The sequence below is a fragment of the Ictalurus furcatus genome, chromosome 9, assembly GCF_023375685.1.
Source record: "Ictalurus furcatus strain D&B chromosome 9, Billie_1.0, whole genome shotgun sequence".
Taxonomy (NCBI): domain Eukaryota; kingdom Metazoa; phylum Chordata; class Actinopteri; order Siluriformes; family Ictaluridae; genus Ictalurus; species Ictalurus furcatus.
Genome location: NC_071263.1, coordinates 9,711,291 through 9,728,559, shown reverse-complemented (window position 1 = coordinate 9,728,559; position 17,269 = coordinate 9,711,291). Strand labels below are relative to the sequence as shown.

Genomic DNA, 17,269 nt, shown 5'->3' with positions numbered 1-17,269 from the left:
CAGATCCTCAGAGAGTTCTTTGCCATGAGATGCCATGTTGAACTTCCAGTGACCAGTACGAGGGAGTGTGAGAGCGATGACACCAAATTTAACAAACCTGCTCCCCATTCACACCTGAGACCTTGTAACACTAACAAGTCACATGATAACGTGGAGGGAAAATGGCTAATTGGGCCCAATTTGGACATTTTCACTTAGGGGTGTACTCACTTTTGTTACCAGCCGTTTAGACATTAATGGCTGTGTGAGTTATTTTGAGGGGACAGCAAATTTACACCGTTACACAAGCTGTACACTCACTACTTTACATTGTAGCAAAGCGTCATTTCTTCAGTGTTGTCACATGAAAAGATATAATCAAATATTTACAAAAATGTGAGGGGTGTACTCACTTTTGTGAGATACTGTAAATTTACTTATTACAAATGATAGAAATTGATTTTTTTTTAAACAGAAAAGGCTTTTGTAGCTATACAATTCTAAGTTGTTTTAGATGTGAAAGAAGAATATATTAAATATTTGTATGACAAATGGGAGAGACTATTTGTCTAAACTGGCATAAACCTGGCTGTGAAAAATTGTCTTTATTGTTCAAACTTCTGATCATTCTGTTCATAAAATTCACAAAAATACTCTGCTCTCATGGATATCAAACAATTGCAAACACAACACAGGTTTATCAAGAAAAAAAAATCCTTGTTAAATATAGTTGTGCAACAATTATTGGCACCTCTATGAATTCATATGAGAAAAATATATTTGAAGTATATTCACATTTGATATTGAATTTTTTTTAGTACACCTGGGTGACTAGGAAGAGGAAATTGTTCAACCATGACTTCCTGTTTCACAGGGGTATTAATACGAGGTAACACACAGGCTAAATTTCCTTAGTTATTCATAACAATGGGTAAGACCAAGGAATATAGCTGTTATGTGCGGCAAAAGGTGGTTGAGCTTCACAAAATGGAAAGTGGCTATAAGAAAACAGCACAAGCATTGAAAATGTCCATTTCCATCATCAGGGCAATAATTCAGAAGTTCCAGTCAACTGGAAATGTTATGAATCAACCTGGAAGAGGACATGTGTCTATATTGTCTCAACGCACTGCGAAGAGGATGGTTCAAGTGGCCAAAAAAACTCCAAGGATCACAGCTGGAGAATTGCAGAAGTTAGTTGCGTCTTGGTGTCAGGAAGTCTCCAAATCTACAATCTGAAGTCACCTACATCACCACAAGTTGTTTGGAAGGGTTTCAAGAAAAAAGCCTCTACTCTCATCCAAAAACAAACTCAAGCGTCTTCAGTTTCCAGACACTACTGGAACTTTAAATGGGATCGGGTTCTATTATCAGATGAAACCAAAAGAGGGCTTTTTGGCAATAAACACCAGAGGTGGTTTTGGCGCACACAGAGAGGTAGCCATATGGAAAAGTACATCATGTCCACGGTTAAATGTGGTGGTGGCTCTTTAATGTTTTGGGGCAGTTTTTCTGCGAGAGGGCCTGACATTTTGTTGGGAGACATGACATCATGGACATCAAATATCAACAGATATTAAATGAAAACCTGACTGCCTCTGCCAGAAAGCTTCAAATGGGCCGTAGTTGGATCTTCCAGCAGGATAATGATCCAAAACATACATCAAAATCAACACAAAAATGGTTTACTGACCACAAAATCACGTTCCTGCCATGGCCATACCAGTCCCCTGACCTGAAACCCATAGAAAACCTGTGGGGTGAACTGAAGAGGAGAGTCCACCAGCATGGACCTTGAAATGTGAAGGATCTGGAGAGATTCTGTATGGAGGAATGATCTCAGATCCCTTGCCATGTATTCTCCAACTTCATCAGGCATTATAGGAGAAGACTCAGAGCTGTTATCTTGGCAAAGGAAGGTAGCACAAAAGGGCTGTCTCTTTTGAGGTATTGACTAAAAGGGTGCCAATAATTGTTGCAGACCTATATTTAACAAAGATTTTTTTAAATAAACCTGTGTTGTGTTTGCAATTGTTTGTTAAGAGCAGAGTATTTTTGTGATTTTTTTTTTTAAATAAAAGATCTAAAGATCAAAACAATAAAGACAAATTCTCACAGCCTTCTTTGCTCATATTTACCAAGGGTGCCAATCTTAGTGTTGGGCACTGTGTGTGTATTTATTTATTTATTTATTTATTTTACCCATGCGGATAAGAGTGAGCTTGTAGATTTTATTGAAAGGCAGTGTTTGAATTTATTCAAATGCTATTTCAGACTGTTAAAAACAGCTAAAGCTGTTTGTTAGTGTTCAGTTATGTCATGTGATTTTACGTCGTGAAATTATGGGTTTCGAGCAGCATTGCCAAGTCCATGCTTTTCCCATCAAATTGAGATGGTTTGAAAACGCAGTCGCGGGTAAAAATGATAAGGTTGCGGATTCTGAAACGGCAGAAAAGGAAAAATAACTGTCTCATAAGTTTATACTGATGCAGGTATTACATACCCACCAAACTTCAGTACCAACAGACACGCACATACAGTAGACTAGAGTTGACACTGAGGGAGAGAGAGGAGACAGAATGTGGGTGGCATGTCTGAGTCATGACATTGGTTGAAAGCGTACATCCATGTCCTGACCTATCATTCAAAATTGGAAGGTGGGTGAACGTGTGCAAGTCAACACTGGAAAAATCATTTCAAATCATTTTAAAAGGAGAGTACTGTATAACATGAGTTGACAAACCAAAGTAGAGAGTTTGTGAGAGGGAAGGAACTTAGATGTGGAAGGAAAGAGGAATTTCATGGACATCTACATTCCTGGGCAAGAAATAAACAAAACAAGAAACAAAAAAATTTCCGCTTTTAATGGTCTTAACAACAAATCTTTGGTCAAGAATGAAACAAATAGATAAAGTAACTTAGTATGGGATAGTTTTTCCCTTTTTTAAAAAAACTTTTAAAAATTTTGTACACCCAGACGCGTGCTAGTTTGAATTTTACTTCAAGAATTGTAATCATTATCACGATTTTACAGGTCTCAGCATTTGTTAAATTCTTGCTAATTTTCTGAACAATGATTTGTTATTAAGACCATTAAAATCTTAATATTTTGCCATGCACGGTGGCTTAGTGGTTAGCATGTTCGCCTCACACCTCCAGGTTCGGGGGTTCGATTCCCACTGAGGCCCTGTGTGTGCGGAGTTTGCATGTTCTCCCCGTGCTGCGGGGGTTTCCTCTGGGTACTCCAGTTTCCTCCCCCACAGACGTGCATGGTAGGCTGATTGGCATGTCCAAAGTGTCCGTAGTATATTAATGGGTGTGTGAGTGTGTATGTGATTGTGTGTGCCCTGCGATGGATTGGCACCCTGTCCAGGGTGTACCCCGCCTTGTGCCCCATGCTCCCTGGGATAGGCTCCAGGTTTCCTCGTGACCCTGAGAAGGATGAAGCGGTATAGAAGATGGATGGATGGATTTTTTTGCCCAGGAGTACATTTCATTACATCTGTCGTTTTTGTTGAGAGACAGTTGTTGGGCTGCAGTTATGCCCTGGTATCGAGTCTTGCACAAGGTTTCAGCAGAAATACTTTGCATCTGAACTTTTTGGATCCTGTGTGTTCCTCACCAGTGGTTTTCTTTCTGTTTGTATGTGAGAATGTAGAGTCTCTGCTATGTCTAAGTACTACACCCAGTGTTTCTTTACACCCAGTGTCTGGAAGTCCTCAGCAGAGCTGCATTTGAGATGCTGAGCCGATTCCCTTGTGAGAGAAACACTGCATGGGAAAAGAAGCCTATTTTTAGACAGGCTTAAAATACCTTGCCTTATTTGGACTAGCTTGCAAACACCATAAACTGAAGTGGAGTGGGAAACATGAATGTTTCAGGACAAAATGTTTAGTGAGCACTGCATAAATAGAGGATGATGATCGGTACAAGTGTACAATAAAAAAATAACGACACATCACTCAGCGTTTAGCTAGAAGCCTTTTTTTAGGATGGTGATATGAATAAATAGAAACAGTTCCCACAGGCCGTTGTACTAACATTTTTAGTTTCTTTTTGCATCTGCGCTTTCAGCACTGTAGCATCACTCACACGATGTTATTGATTGACCTGGTCACCTGTACCTATCTGGTTTGTTTCCCTGTCCACAAATACTCTTTATAGGTTTTCTGAAAAAGGCACAGCGGAGAGAGGCACACAGAGCAGAGGTGAGAAAATCGATTTTGAAAGTCCCTCTTATAAAAGTAAACAACATTTTAAGGTTGGAAACGGTACAAAAGGCAGGAATTGAAGAATAGATAATTGCTCAATTCTTGTTTTGTTTTTATTTTTAATGATTCAATCTACAGACTATAGAAAGCATTTTAAGGGTAATCTTATTCATACGTTACATAGGTATTCATTTTGTACTTAAATAGTTATGGTTCATTTTGATGAACAGGAGGAAGAAATGCTAGAAGAGGACATTCCAGACCTTCAGCAACAGAATCACGAGGTAGTCAAATCTCAAAATTTTTTTCAATGTATTTTATATTTTATTTCGTGGGCCTGTATTTAAATATGTAAACTGTATATCAGATTGCTTGTGCACAGGGTCATTGTCATGCTGGAACATGTTTGGGCCCCTTAGTTCCAGTGAAGGGAAACTGTAATGCTACAGCATACAAAGACATCCTACACAGTTGTGTGATTCTAACTTTGTTGCAACAGTTTGGTGAAGAACCACATATGGGTGTGATGGTCAGGTGTCCACATACTTTTGTCAATATAGTACATCATAACATTTGGGTTTGCTATTTGTGTCAGCACATGTAAGATTTTAAACAGTAATGGCATTTAAAAAGCCTCGAATGAAATGGAATATACACTCACCATCTACTTTAATAGAAACACCTGTACACCTGCTTATTTATGCAATTATCTAATCAGCCAATCATGTCACAGCACAATGCATAAAATCATGCAAATACAGGTCAAGAGCTTCAGATAATGTTCACATCAAAGATTAGAATGGGGAAAATGGCCTGGTTGTTGGTACCAGAAGGGCTGGGTTGAGTATTTCATTGAGTTGCGACAGTTCTGTGGGTGGAAACGACTTGTTGATAACAGAGGTCAGAGGAAAATGGCCAGATTGCTTCAAGCTGCCAGAAGGATATACATAACAACTTATATAATCACTCTGTAGAACCGTGGTGAGCAGAAAAGCATCTCAGCATGCACAAAACATCAATGTTTTTTTGTTTATCACACCATTTTGTGTAAACTCTAGAGACTGTTGTGTGTGAAAATCCCAGGAGATCAGCAGTTTATGAAATACTCAAACCAGTCCATCTTGTACTAACAACCATGCAACGGTTAAAGTGACAGAGATCAAACTTTCCCCCCATTCTGATGTTTAAGGTGAACAGGAACTGAAGCTCGACCTGTACTGTATCTGCATGATTTTGTGCATTGTGCTGCTACCACATGATTGGCTGATTGGATAACTGCATAATTACGCAGGTGTACAGGTGTTCCTATTAAAATGGACGGTAAGTGTATATTTGTTGAACTTCTACAACAATAAATTCATAACATGGAGCAGTATGAAAAATGCAACGTTCACTATAAAAATGACTTTTAACATCCAGTAAGTTGCTGTGAGTATCAGAGACACTGGTAAGTGTTATACAAAGTAATGTTAATACACAAGATGCTGTTTTGTGTGACATAGTTTATTGCAATATTGATACAATACATAAGAATATCGTAACCATATCGACCAAATTTTGTTACGGTGTTTTGCGTTGTTTTTTTTTTTATGAACTGTCATGACCAAACCAAAACATTACCAAAACATACACTTATCTCTAAAACATCAACTATGCTAATAAACTCAAGTATTTAACCTTCTAAACAATGAACTCAGTGAAACAGGATTTCTTCTATTATAAGTGTGTTCTAATGTGTGTTGGTGTGTGTATTGTGAATATGCTCCAGTTGGACAGCGTGATAAGAGAGGAAAGAATGTTCCCGTGGTTGGCAGTAAAGTGAAAGGAAAGGACCGTTTGACAGGCCGAGCCAGGAGGTAAGACAGGCTGCTGCTCTGATCACGCAAAAGACATCAAAACACGTAGACATTAGACTTTTCATTTAGATGGAATTTACAGTATTCATTAGTTATGCCAATATTCACCCATTATGGAAAACTTTCATCAGAATATTTTGATTAAATAATTTCTATTTCTACCTCAAAGTTGTTAGCTACATTAGCTAGTAGTAATTTCAAGGATGGTTAGCTACACTGAACTTGGCAACTTGTTTAAGTGGCAGTAAAAAAATCAGAAATTCATGTCATATTGAGGTCATGTTATATTTATAGAGCACTCTAATGGTGCAATAATTTGAGTATTGTGTGTTTATATATATATATATATATATATATATATATATATATATATATATATATATATATATATATATATATGATATGTGCTTTACATGTATATATAATATGTTTTTTTATTGAGTAGTTGCTTCAGGGTCATTACCAGAGTAATAGACAATGGACCTCGTTTATTAATAAAGGTCAAGCCGAACTAGAAATTCCCACCAGATTTACAAACGTTTCTGTAAATTTTCTTCATACTCACGTGCATATGTTGATAAATGCAAGTCACTTGTCAATTACCAAACAAATTCACAGCACAGCTGATTTGAATTGTGCGATGCCCACAAAACTCCATAAAAGACAAAGCTCACAGAGAGTTGAAATGACAAAATGCTGACAACATGGCGCAAGAGTGCCTCTGAGGTGCAGCGAACACAAAAACTTCCAATAATGCAGAGCATTAGCTACCAGTGGTGCACACTCGCTTTTCCTCATGTATACGAGTGACATTTCTTTTGTCCGAATGAACGGCTAGTCATATTTGTCTTAATTTATGTATTAATTGCATAATTATAATTATCTATGTATCTTTTGGATTGCTTGCTTTCAAGTCATTAATATGACATGACAGACATTCACAAGTTTTTCATTAAATTCAATTCAATTAAAGTTATTTTAATTTATTTCATTTATTTAAACTCGACAGCAGAATCTGTACTTAAAATTTCAGGCCAGTTTTAACTCTTAACCAACTATATGATTTGACGAAGTCTGTCAATCGAGTTTCACATTAGTGAGTTTCCTTATATGTAAATTTATATGTATTATGTATTATATTGTCTTAGGAGCTTTTGTAGAATACAAAAGTTTTTATGACAAATTTATGATAGATTTATTTAAATTATTTAGCACTGCAACAATTAATTGATAAAATCGATAATAATCGATTATAAAAATCGTTGCCAACATCTGAAATGGAGCACTATCGGTTTTTTACTAACCAGAAGTATCCGGCTCGTAAAAATCCGATCCCAATCCGAATAATCGATTAATCCAGCTTGATACATGATATCCAGCTTGATACATGATGTTACTGGCTAAGTCTGTTCACTGGAGCTAACATATGCATTACTTCTGCTTCATTATTTGCATTATAGTTAGGATATTGGCATTGCTAAAGAATTTAGCTTGGCTGCCTGAGCATTAGCTTTCCCCCCTTTTACCCTGTCAATTCAATGTTCTTCTTCTGTGCTTGAATTTCTAATTCATTGCAGGGGCAGGAACATTTAAAAGAGAACATTATCCATTTAAGTACTTTAAATGCCAGGCTTTATCAGTTCATGTACAAGTATACTTCTCTTTTCAGATGGGATGCTAAAGAGGAAGCAGAGCAATTACAGGTTAGTTTTGTACTGAGCACAAAAAAATAAATACCTGACTTCCTTTTCCCTAGGAGCTTAATTAATAATGTTTTGATCCACCTGAGTCTTGTCGATTATGGTTACAGCTGCTACAGTCTGTCCTCACAGTCATGGCTGATATCTCATAAGAGCTATGCTTGGCATGTTAGAATGATAGACAATATTACTCTTGATGAAATTCTATTATAAATCTAAATACTTACTAAAAATGCTGAACGGTTTATAGCATGCCACGTTGTTTATTAATATTAAGCTACTTCAGATGAACCATGTCTCCCATGATACATTTGTGAATGTGCCATCTGGTAAAAGATATTTATTTGAAATATTTTGCCATCTGTTATGAACCAAATCTGCAGTTGGGGCCAGACACCAGTTTGGTGGAGTTTTTGGAGGAGCTGGATGCTCTGTGTGATCGTGAGTTCAACAGTAACAGTCCAGACACCGAGACCCAAGAAGCGGAATCCACAGCATCCGTAGAGACAGCTACAACCACCAGCTGTGTTTCTGCAGATACAATAAAGAGTCAGGTTATTCCTATAGACTCAGCCAACAAGAACACCTCCATCTCTAGAGGAGCTGAGAAGAAGGTCCGTTTTTTAGAAGACCTCATTCAGGGAGTTTTCGAGAAGAACTCGAACACTGATACGACAGAGATCAAAGCCAGTTCTTTAATAAACATACAACAGACCAAAACAGTGCTTGGAGAGCAAGATGCCCAACAGGACTTGGGTCATGATCAAGAAGAAATGAAAAACAACCAGGTCACAGGCATTCTTCTCACAGATCCCCAAGCCAAAACAACAGTCCAGTTTGATTCCCAAGAGACAAGCATTAAAGAACCGAAACCAACGCCTGAGAACTTCCTAAAGGAAGAACCTGAGAGCAAATCTGAAAAGTCACCTTGTGATATTGTTGGTTCTCAAAACGGCACTGATGCCACAGCTTCTACTGAACAGAAACTGCTTCACATGATGGAGGCTCTGAAGAATAACACCTCCAGAAATACTGGTAGGAGAGCGTTCATCTGTTTATCTTGTAAACCTGTCAAGTTTCTGACTAAAGTACAGTAACTGTCTCTTCCTTAATGTAATTTTAGCATAAATAAATAAGCTAAAGGATGATGCAAGGCTTCTGGAATAAACCGCCATATGGGTATGTAAAGTTGGAAAAGTATGAGTATCTAGAAACGATGCACCAAGCTGATATTTCTTTTTTCATTTTCAAAACAATACCGATATCAAGATAAGTATCACCCAATACACACATCATCTAAATTTAATAATTCCAGAGTAAAGCTGTTTGTAGCACAGGGCTGTTGTATTCTCCAATCTGATTGGCCAGAAAGTGCTGATTATATTTTTTATAACAGTAGCTCTGACAGTAGTTATGACTGAAAGGCAAATAACACATCTATGTTAATGCACTTGTTCAAAGGTTATTGTTTCTGTAGTAATAACTAATTCGCAGTGATTAAAAACAGTAACAAAAAAAAAAAGAAAAGAAAAAACATACACTGATCAGCCACTATGAACACTTGTACACCTGCTCATTTAACTGGACCGTTGAAAAAACATCACCTGGTCTTTTTCCAATCTTCAACTGTCGATTTTTTCTGAACCTGTGCCCACTGTAGCCTCAGGTTCCTGGTCTGGGCTGATAGGAGTGGAACCCGAAGTGGCCATCCTCCTCAAGCATTGGCATCTTTGTATGTTCTGAGATGCTTTCCTGCTCACCATGGTTATAAAGAGTGCTTATACAAATATTTTCCCTTGTTTTTTTTCCGCCTGTTTTTTTTTTTTGGAAGTGTAAAACAGTGGTTTTCAAAGTGGGGGCCCCCTGGCGGCCCCCAGGGGGCGCCCGGGGGGCCTCAACAATTTGGTGTGAAAAATAAATTCTCACTCTCAGACAACCACACACACACACACTCAATTCCTAATGTAATGTAATGTAAAGATGTGAGATGTAATTATTAATTTTAAAAAAAGGGGGATATATTCAGAGGTCTGTATTTTTAATGTGTTTTAAAGACATCTTGCAAAGGGGGGCCTCGGTCAAATGTTAATGCCATTTGGAGGGCCTTGCCCTGGAAAAGTTTGGGAACCCCTGGTGTATAACACCGTAGCTTTCTCTTGTCTAATGTTGTGCTTATGTAATAATCCAAAGTAAGTTACTTGATTAAAATCCATAATTGGCATAATGGTATTACAGCATGTATAAAAATACATCAGTTGATATTCATTCATTCATTCATTCACCTTCTATAACTGCTTTATCCTGGACAGCAGGGTCTCAGTGGATCCTGAGAATACTAGATGGAATGCCAGTCCATCACAGGGCAGCATGCACACACTTTCACACACTCATTCACACCTAGGGGCAGTTTAGTGTCACCAGTCCGCCTACAGACATTTGGGATGTGGGCGGAAACCAGAGAACCCAGAGGAAGCTCAAGCAAATAGAACACAAACAGTAACCCGAAACACACCGGTGCAATACCAGTTCAGTGTTTCAAGTCAATATTAGTTTGACAGGAAAATCAATATCAGTTTGCCTAATTATGTTACTAAGAAACTTAGTCTTTAGCATAATGCTCAGCATCATTCTGTGTATTAGTGGAATTGATCAGACAGCTGGAGTTGTGATTAGTTACAAGATAATTTATGCCCTCTCTCTTGCAGATGAACTGATTGACTCCAGTCTCTCAGTACTGAGTTTGGAGTCTGGAGATTCTCTGCCTGTCCACAGCACCAGCACTGAAAAGGTACGAGCCATGGGTCATTAAAGGGTTCATCAAAACCACATCCAATGTTGTATGTGGACTCTTTTAGGCAATAGTATGGCCTACAAAGATGTCTTAGCCCTTCTGTTTTGGAGAGGGTGGGGCACATTTCATATACAAATGAGTCATTTTCTTCTAGTGCGTCATGAAATGGCTGGGGTTACTAATGCTCTAGCTGCATGCTGATGAGAACTGTTCATTTGACTTGCAAATTTAAAGTATCTGTGCTGTGTGTGGCTGTGCAGCTCACTGAAGCTACATTAGAGAGTGATTCATGAGGTTTGAAGGTGGCACTGTTGGTGTTCAGTGGTACACTTCTTTCAGCTCAGCTTGATTTATCGCAAGCAGGATTTATTTGGTGTGGATAAAAATTGCTAGAAGAAATCTTAATCTTAATGGCTTCATGAATATTCAAGTTTTATACAGCTTGCACAGTACTTGTGTTGCCTTCAAGTCTAAATTATTTGCTGTACTGTTCTCTTAATGTACATCATTACACCTGTGGTTAATTGTAAAGGGTAAGGTTGGGGTTTGAGCCATAAACCGGAAATAACACATTCCTAGATCCTAGATAGGTGCCATTGCGTGCTATGTGTTATTATAGTGTGTGTGGGCTTCAGCAGCTGCCAGCGATTGTGCCAGCATAATCTATATTTAGTGATGCATATGCACATGGATACCACTAATCTGTTCTAAAGACCTAGAGATCCCTGAGGCTAGGCACGTAACACTATATTTAATAAATAGGATTGTACATGTTTTTCAGCTAGCTGTAGGGATCTATTTATATCTACTTATATATAAGAACAGCATGAAAAGGAATCAAATCTAATTTTTGTGTGTGTGGCTTAACATTCAAGAGGAAATTTTGATGTCTGTAAGGTTCTAAACACCTGAAAAACTGATGAAGAATAGAAAATATATGATTTTAGCAAATTAGCAACAGGGAAATTAATAACTAAGGATCTCTGTGGCTCAGCAAGATTCTTTAGCCACTATATAGCCAAAAGTATGTGGACACCTGACCATCACACCCATATGTGGGGCATGCCCAGACTGTTGCTGTAAAATTGGAAGCACACAATTGTCTAGGATGCCCTTGTATGCTGAAGCATTACAATTTCCCTTCACTGGAACTGAGGAGCTCAAACCTGTTCCAGTTTGACAGTGCCCCTGTGTCCAAGTGATGGTTTGCTAAGCTTGGTATGCACCTCAAACTCACTGAACACTTATGGGATGAATTATACATTGATTGCACAAGTAAATGTTGGCCTGCTATAGCATTGCTGCCTGTCACACCTCCTCCATTGCCCATAGGATTACCGCTTTTCCTTGCCACCATGCCTAACGCAACCAAAACCATACAGGCCTCCCCAGTGACTAAGACTGTAACAAGCCCCACTGGCACAGTTAATGCATGCTCAGTGCCACTGGTTCCATATGGCATAGGTCAGCTGCAAGGTCATCAGCCAGGTATCACCGCTCAACAAGGTTTCGCTCCTTTAACCCCAGAATGTCTCCTGGTGGTGGAGCATGTTGGATCACGCCCTGCAACTAGACCTTAGGATAGATGTTACTACCCCAACACTTCTCCTTTCTCCTCACCCAGAGCCAAAAGCTGCTTTTTCATATCTATTCAGCCACGTCTTTCAGGGCCTTCCACTGGTTTTCTCCAGTTACTCCCATATCCCTAAGGAGGTGAACAGTCGATCTTCCAACAAAGCCATGGCATCCTACTTCTACTGGGTAGATGATGGTTTTCCAGCCAGCCTCCTTAAATTCAGCGACAAGATCGGAGTACTTCAGCCTCTTACTCTCAAAGGCAGCTTCTATTCCTCCCTCCCAAGGGACAGTTAGCTTGATAAGGAGCACGGTCTTGGTGCTGCATCACTACATCAGGACGGAGACTTGTGTTGGTGATCTCCCCAGGGAACTGGAGCCTCCTGCCGAGATTGACTCTCATTCTCCAGTCCTGGGTGAAAGGAACTTTCCTTGATGGAACTCTTGACTTGGCGCTTGTGTTGCCCCATCCTTCTCTGACAAATTGGATGTGCTGACACAATGGTGGAGGATGACCTCTACTGATGAACCTGTCTGCGCTCCTCCAGCACCTTGGCCAATCTGCTCAGGACTTTGTGTTGCCATCGTGTTGCCACCTGTAGCACCCTTGGGAGAGTGCAACCTTGCAGCTTGATAAGCTGGAGACTTGCATTTGCACTTTTGGGAAGTATTGGAACACTAACTGCACCTCAGGCATCTTCGGCCGACATCAGTGCCTGACCTCACTAATGCTCAAATCCCCACAACTGTTCTCCAAAATCTAGTGGAAAGTCTTCCAAGAAGAGTGGAGGATATTATATGCAAAGTGGGGACTAGATCTAAAACGGGATGTTCAAAAAGTGGGTGTGATGGTGAGGTGTCCACATATACTGGGTGATTTAGAAAAGCCAATCCAGCTGCTAACATGTTTTTGGGAGGAACCTGGGGAAACCCATATGAAGATGCAAAATTCTAAACAGAACTCGCACCCTAGAGCTCCAGCTGTGCCCCACAAGTGAAAAGAATCCTATGTAATACTCAGTATAATAATAAGCCGTGTATTATGAAACGTCGAGTATATTGTTACTGCTGTGCGAAATATGTATAAGTATTAGGAACATACATGGAATGCAATGAGTGGGCTTGTGCACTACCAGCAACATTTCCTCATCCTCTTGCTTTTATGTTCATTTTACATAACACTTTCCCACTCATCCTTTATAGGTGTAACAGTAAAGGTACAACTCAGTTCTCAGCTGCAATTTTCAATCTATTTTATTTTGATGGAATATAAATGCATGTTATGTTCGGTCAGGGTTTTAGTGTGGAGCACATGAAATTGTATTTGTGAAGATGTAGTATGACTTGTGATTTAAAAGGCTGTGTATGATTTAACATTTGCTTCTTTCTCTGTCTCCCATCCAGGCAAGAGAGAACGGGAAAGTAGTTTAGATGGTGTCTTCTTTCATGGTCACTTCTGTTCGAGATGGAAGACAGAAACCAAACAAAGCAAAAGGCTACACTGCAGTTTGCCTGTTTTAGTCTGTTCCAGCATCAAGCATGGTTAGTTTGAGAACTAATAGGAATTCACACCATGATGAGGTAGTGGGCAGTATGGTGGTTATAAGATCATTAGTTTTAATACTCAGTTTTAATGATGCTCAGTGGCTCAGTTACGTCCATATACACAAACTAACAGCTATATGTATTTTTTTAAAAAACATATTATGGCCAAGGAAGACACCTGTTGTCATTCAGAAAGAGGGGGACTGTGCAGTATTGAAGCAGTCTGCTGTGTTGATTTGGCTTACTAGCTGTTCTGTCACATTAAAAACCTGAACAGATTTGGATAAATTAGGGTGTGATATTGGCTTGAGCATGCTTGTTAAAATAAGCGTGCTGTTTATTTCATGATGAACCAGTTGATTCACTGTTGAAGTGGTTTCCTCATTTGATTTGTCTTTATGCATGATTCCATGGTTGCGGTGCCATTTGTGTTTTTTGTGTATTATCTCATACTAAATAGTTTAAATCTTCAAATGAAATACAACATAAAACAAAGGTAAGCTAAATAAACACACAAGACACTTTTATATTTATTTATTTATTTATTTATTTATTTTTATTGAAGCAAAAAAGAAAAAAGTTATCCAACACCTATCACTCATGTGAAAATTTAACTAATAGCCCCCTTAAACTTAAAATTTGGTTGTGCCACCTTTAGCAGCAATAACTACAACCAAACACTCCTGATAAGTACAGATAAGTCTTGCACTTACTTCTAGGACTTGGACTTACTCCTATGCTTTGGATCATTGTCTTAATGCATAATCCAGTTGTGAGTTTCAACTTATGGACTGAAGACCGGACATTCTCCTTCACGATTTTCTGGTAGAGAGCAGAATTCATGTTTCCCCCAGTTATTGCAAGTTGCCCAGGCCCTGAAGCAGCAAAGCATCCCCACACCATCACACCGTCACCACCATGCTTGACCGTAGCTATGATGTTCTTTTTGTGGAATTCGGTGTTTAGGACCCCTGTCTTCCAAACAATTCCACTTTTGACTCATCAGTCCACAAAACATTCTCCCAAAAGGTTTGAGGATCATCAAGGTGTGTTTTGGCAAAAAAAAAATGTTCTTCTGGGTTAGCAGTGGTTTTCACCTCACCCCGCTTCTATGGATGCCATTTTTGCCCGGTGTCTTTCTGATAGTGGAGTCATGAACAGTGACCTTTATTGATACAAGAGAGGCCTGTAGGTCCTTGGATGATGTCCTTGACCTTTTGTGACTTCCTGGATGAGTCGTTGCTGTGCTCTTGGAGGAATTTTGGAAGGTCGCCCACTTCTGGGAAAGTTAACTACTGTGCCAAGTTTTTCCATTTGGGGATAATGGCTCTCACTGTGGTCCTTTGGAGTCCCTTCCCAGACTGAAGTATTTCAATCACCTTCTTCTCATCATTTCTGGAATTTTTTTGCAATTCAGTTTTGGCATAGTGTGTTACTGGGTAAAATCTTTTAACCAACTTCATGCTGTTGAAAAAGTTCTATTTAAGTGTTGATTTGATTGAACAGGGTTTGCAGTAATCAGGCCTGGTTGTGTCTAGTCCAGCTGAACCCCATTATGAATGCAGTTTCATAGATTTGCGGAATTAGTAAATATGGCAGCAAATAAATTTTCACACAAGCTCAGTTGGTATCAGATAACTTTTTTGCTTCAATAAACAACATTGTCATTTAAAAACTGTATTTTGTGTTTATTCAGGTTGCCTTTTCTTTTATCTTAGATTGTGTTTTAATTTCGGAAACAATTTAGTATGAGCTATTCACAAAAACAGAAGAAATCAGGATGGGGCAAAATACTTTTTCACAGCACTATATATAAAGAAAAGATAGACATTTTATACATAGGTCCTTCACAACACGCTATGATCATTTTTTGTTACTTTTCTTTTTTTTTTTTAACCATTTCTCCCAATTTCTTTCAAAAACATCTCTTTTATGTCTCAACATATGGATTAGCCATTTTAATGTTATTGTTTTCTTGCATATTTCAGATAGCGGAAAACATTCATCAAAATAATAGTTAAAATATTTTTTGCATTGGTGTGGTGTGCAAATCCATTTAACATCCCACGCCTGAAGCATCCTTTTCCATGAGTCATCCATTATAGATTATGAAAAATGTACAGTTTAGTTATGTTCTGCAATATTCATTCACCCCTGATACCTGAACACATTCACAACTCCTCTAGGACTCTTTTTTTTTTCAATTATTTGGTTGATTCATATCCCTGCTGGAAAAAAAGCATAATATTACATAATATATAATAGTTTTAATGGTTATAATGGGAATTGTGTTGGTTTTAATGGAAACTATAATGTTCCCTGTGGGTCTCTACTGGGAATTTGTTGCCTTCTATTGGTGGTATGTTATGTCTAGTTTATACCATTAAGGACCAGTAATGGTAATGGTTAGCTGATGGTTTTTAATGGTATTTGTAGTGTAAACCATTAGAATTTCTGTGATGGTTTCTATAGTTTTTTTCAGCAGGAATGAAACGATTTAGGCCAGATTTAGTTTTAGATTTTTTTTTATCGAAGATAAAATGAAAATAGCCATGGTTGCTGGCATGGGGTTAAATTACAAACAAACAAACATGGAACAGGAAATTGCATCATCAGAATTTCCTGAAGATCAAAAACATCATTCTTTTTCCTTAATTTTTTTTTTCTAGTGATATTGTGATATAGACTGACGAGGTCACTTTAAAGTACAACACTATTACCGAAATTATAGGTCAAAATTATTCACTTAAAAAATGTATTTAAGTAAATCTTTCAGATTTCCTTAATGTAGGGTGACCATGCATCCTCTTTTTCCTGGACATGTCCTCTTCTAATTTTTGTGTAAAAGGTCCGGCATTTTGCTTTGCTTTCACGTCAACATTTTCTTTTTCTACAGTCGCCACACAGTCTGTGTGCGTATTTGCATTGCTTTAACCCATCTCTTTAGGTCCCGCCTTCTCTCCTTCAACAACTGGTCGATTGTGTACACATTCTGCATGCAACCATTGGTCAAACTGCTTCTCAATCATTACCCTCAGCTTGTGTGTGTAGGAAGCGCCGTCCACCGCAACAACCAGAGACAGGTGATTGGTTGAGAAGAGTAGTGCATGGAACCTGAACACAGCCTAAATATGTCCAAATACAAATGTAAATACACAGATGAATTACAGAAAAAGATTATTGTTTTTGTCTCGGTTGGGGAGTGGACCAGATATTCTAAAAGGGGTCTAAAAGCATTGAATTTCATTCAGACCTGCTGAGGATTGCACAGATTGCACAAACAGTGCAATGTTTTGCTACGACTTTTATGCCAGAAGTACTGTATAACCTACCTGGGCACATCAGGAGGACTGAAACGTGTCTAGTGAAATAGAATAGAGGATTTAAAAAAAAAAAAGGTGACTGATTTTATTTTAGTGGGTCACAGTGATTAGAGCATTTGCCTTGTACCTCTGATGTTGGGGGTTTGATTCCTGCCTCCACCCTGTGTGTGGAGCTTGCATGTTCTCCGTGTGCTTCAGGGGTTTCCTCTGGGTACTCCGGTTTCCTCCCTCAGTCCAAAGACATGCGTTGTAGGCTGATTGGTGTCTCTAAATTGTCTCATAGTGGGTG

At 38.7% G+C, this 17,269-nt stretch overlaps 1 protein-coding gene across 1 annotated transcript in view; it reads left to right on the top strand.

Annotated features, from left to right (window-relative positions):
• Positions 1-14,641, top strand: part of LOC128612546 (coiled-coil domain-containing protein 9B) — a 52,923-nt gene extending 38,282 nt beyond the window's left edge. The window contains exons 9-15 of the mRNA XM_053632842.1: positions 4,144-4,187; positions 4,421-4,474; positions 5,959-6,046; positions 7,716-7,749; positions 8,130-8,781; positions 10,452-10,534; positions 13,517-14,641. Of these exons, the coding sequence (XP_053488817.1) occupies positions 4,144-4,187; positions 4,421-4,474; positions 5,959-6,046; positions 7,716-7,749; positions 8,130-8,781; positions 10,452-10,534; positions 13,517-13,543 (982 nt within the window). The 3' untranslated portion in view covers positions 13,544-14,641. The remainder of the gene's footprint in view (positions 1-4,143; positions 4,188-4,420; positions 4,475-5,958; positions 6,047-7,715; positions 7,750-8,129; positions 8,782-10,451; positions 10,535-13,516) is intronic.
• The last annotated feature ends 2,628 nt before the right edge of the window (positions 14,642-17,269 follow it).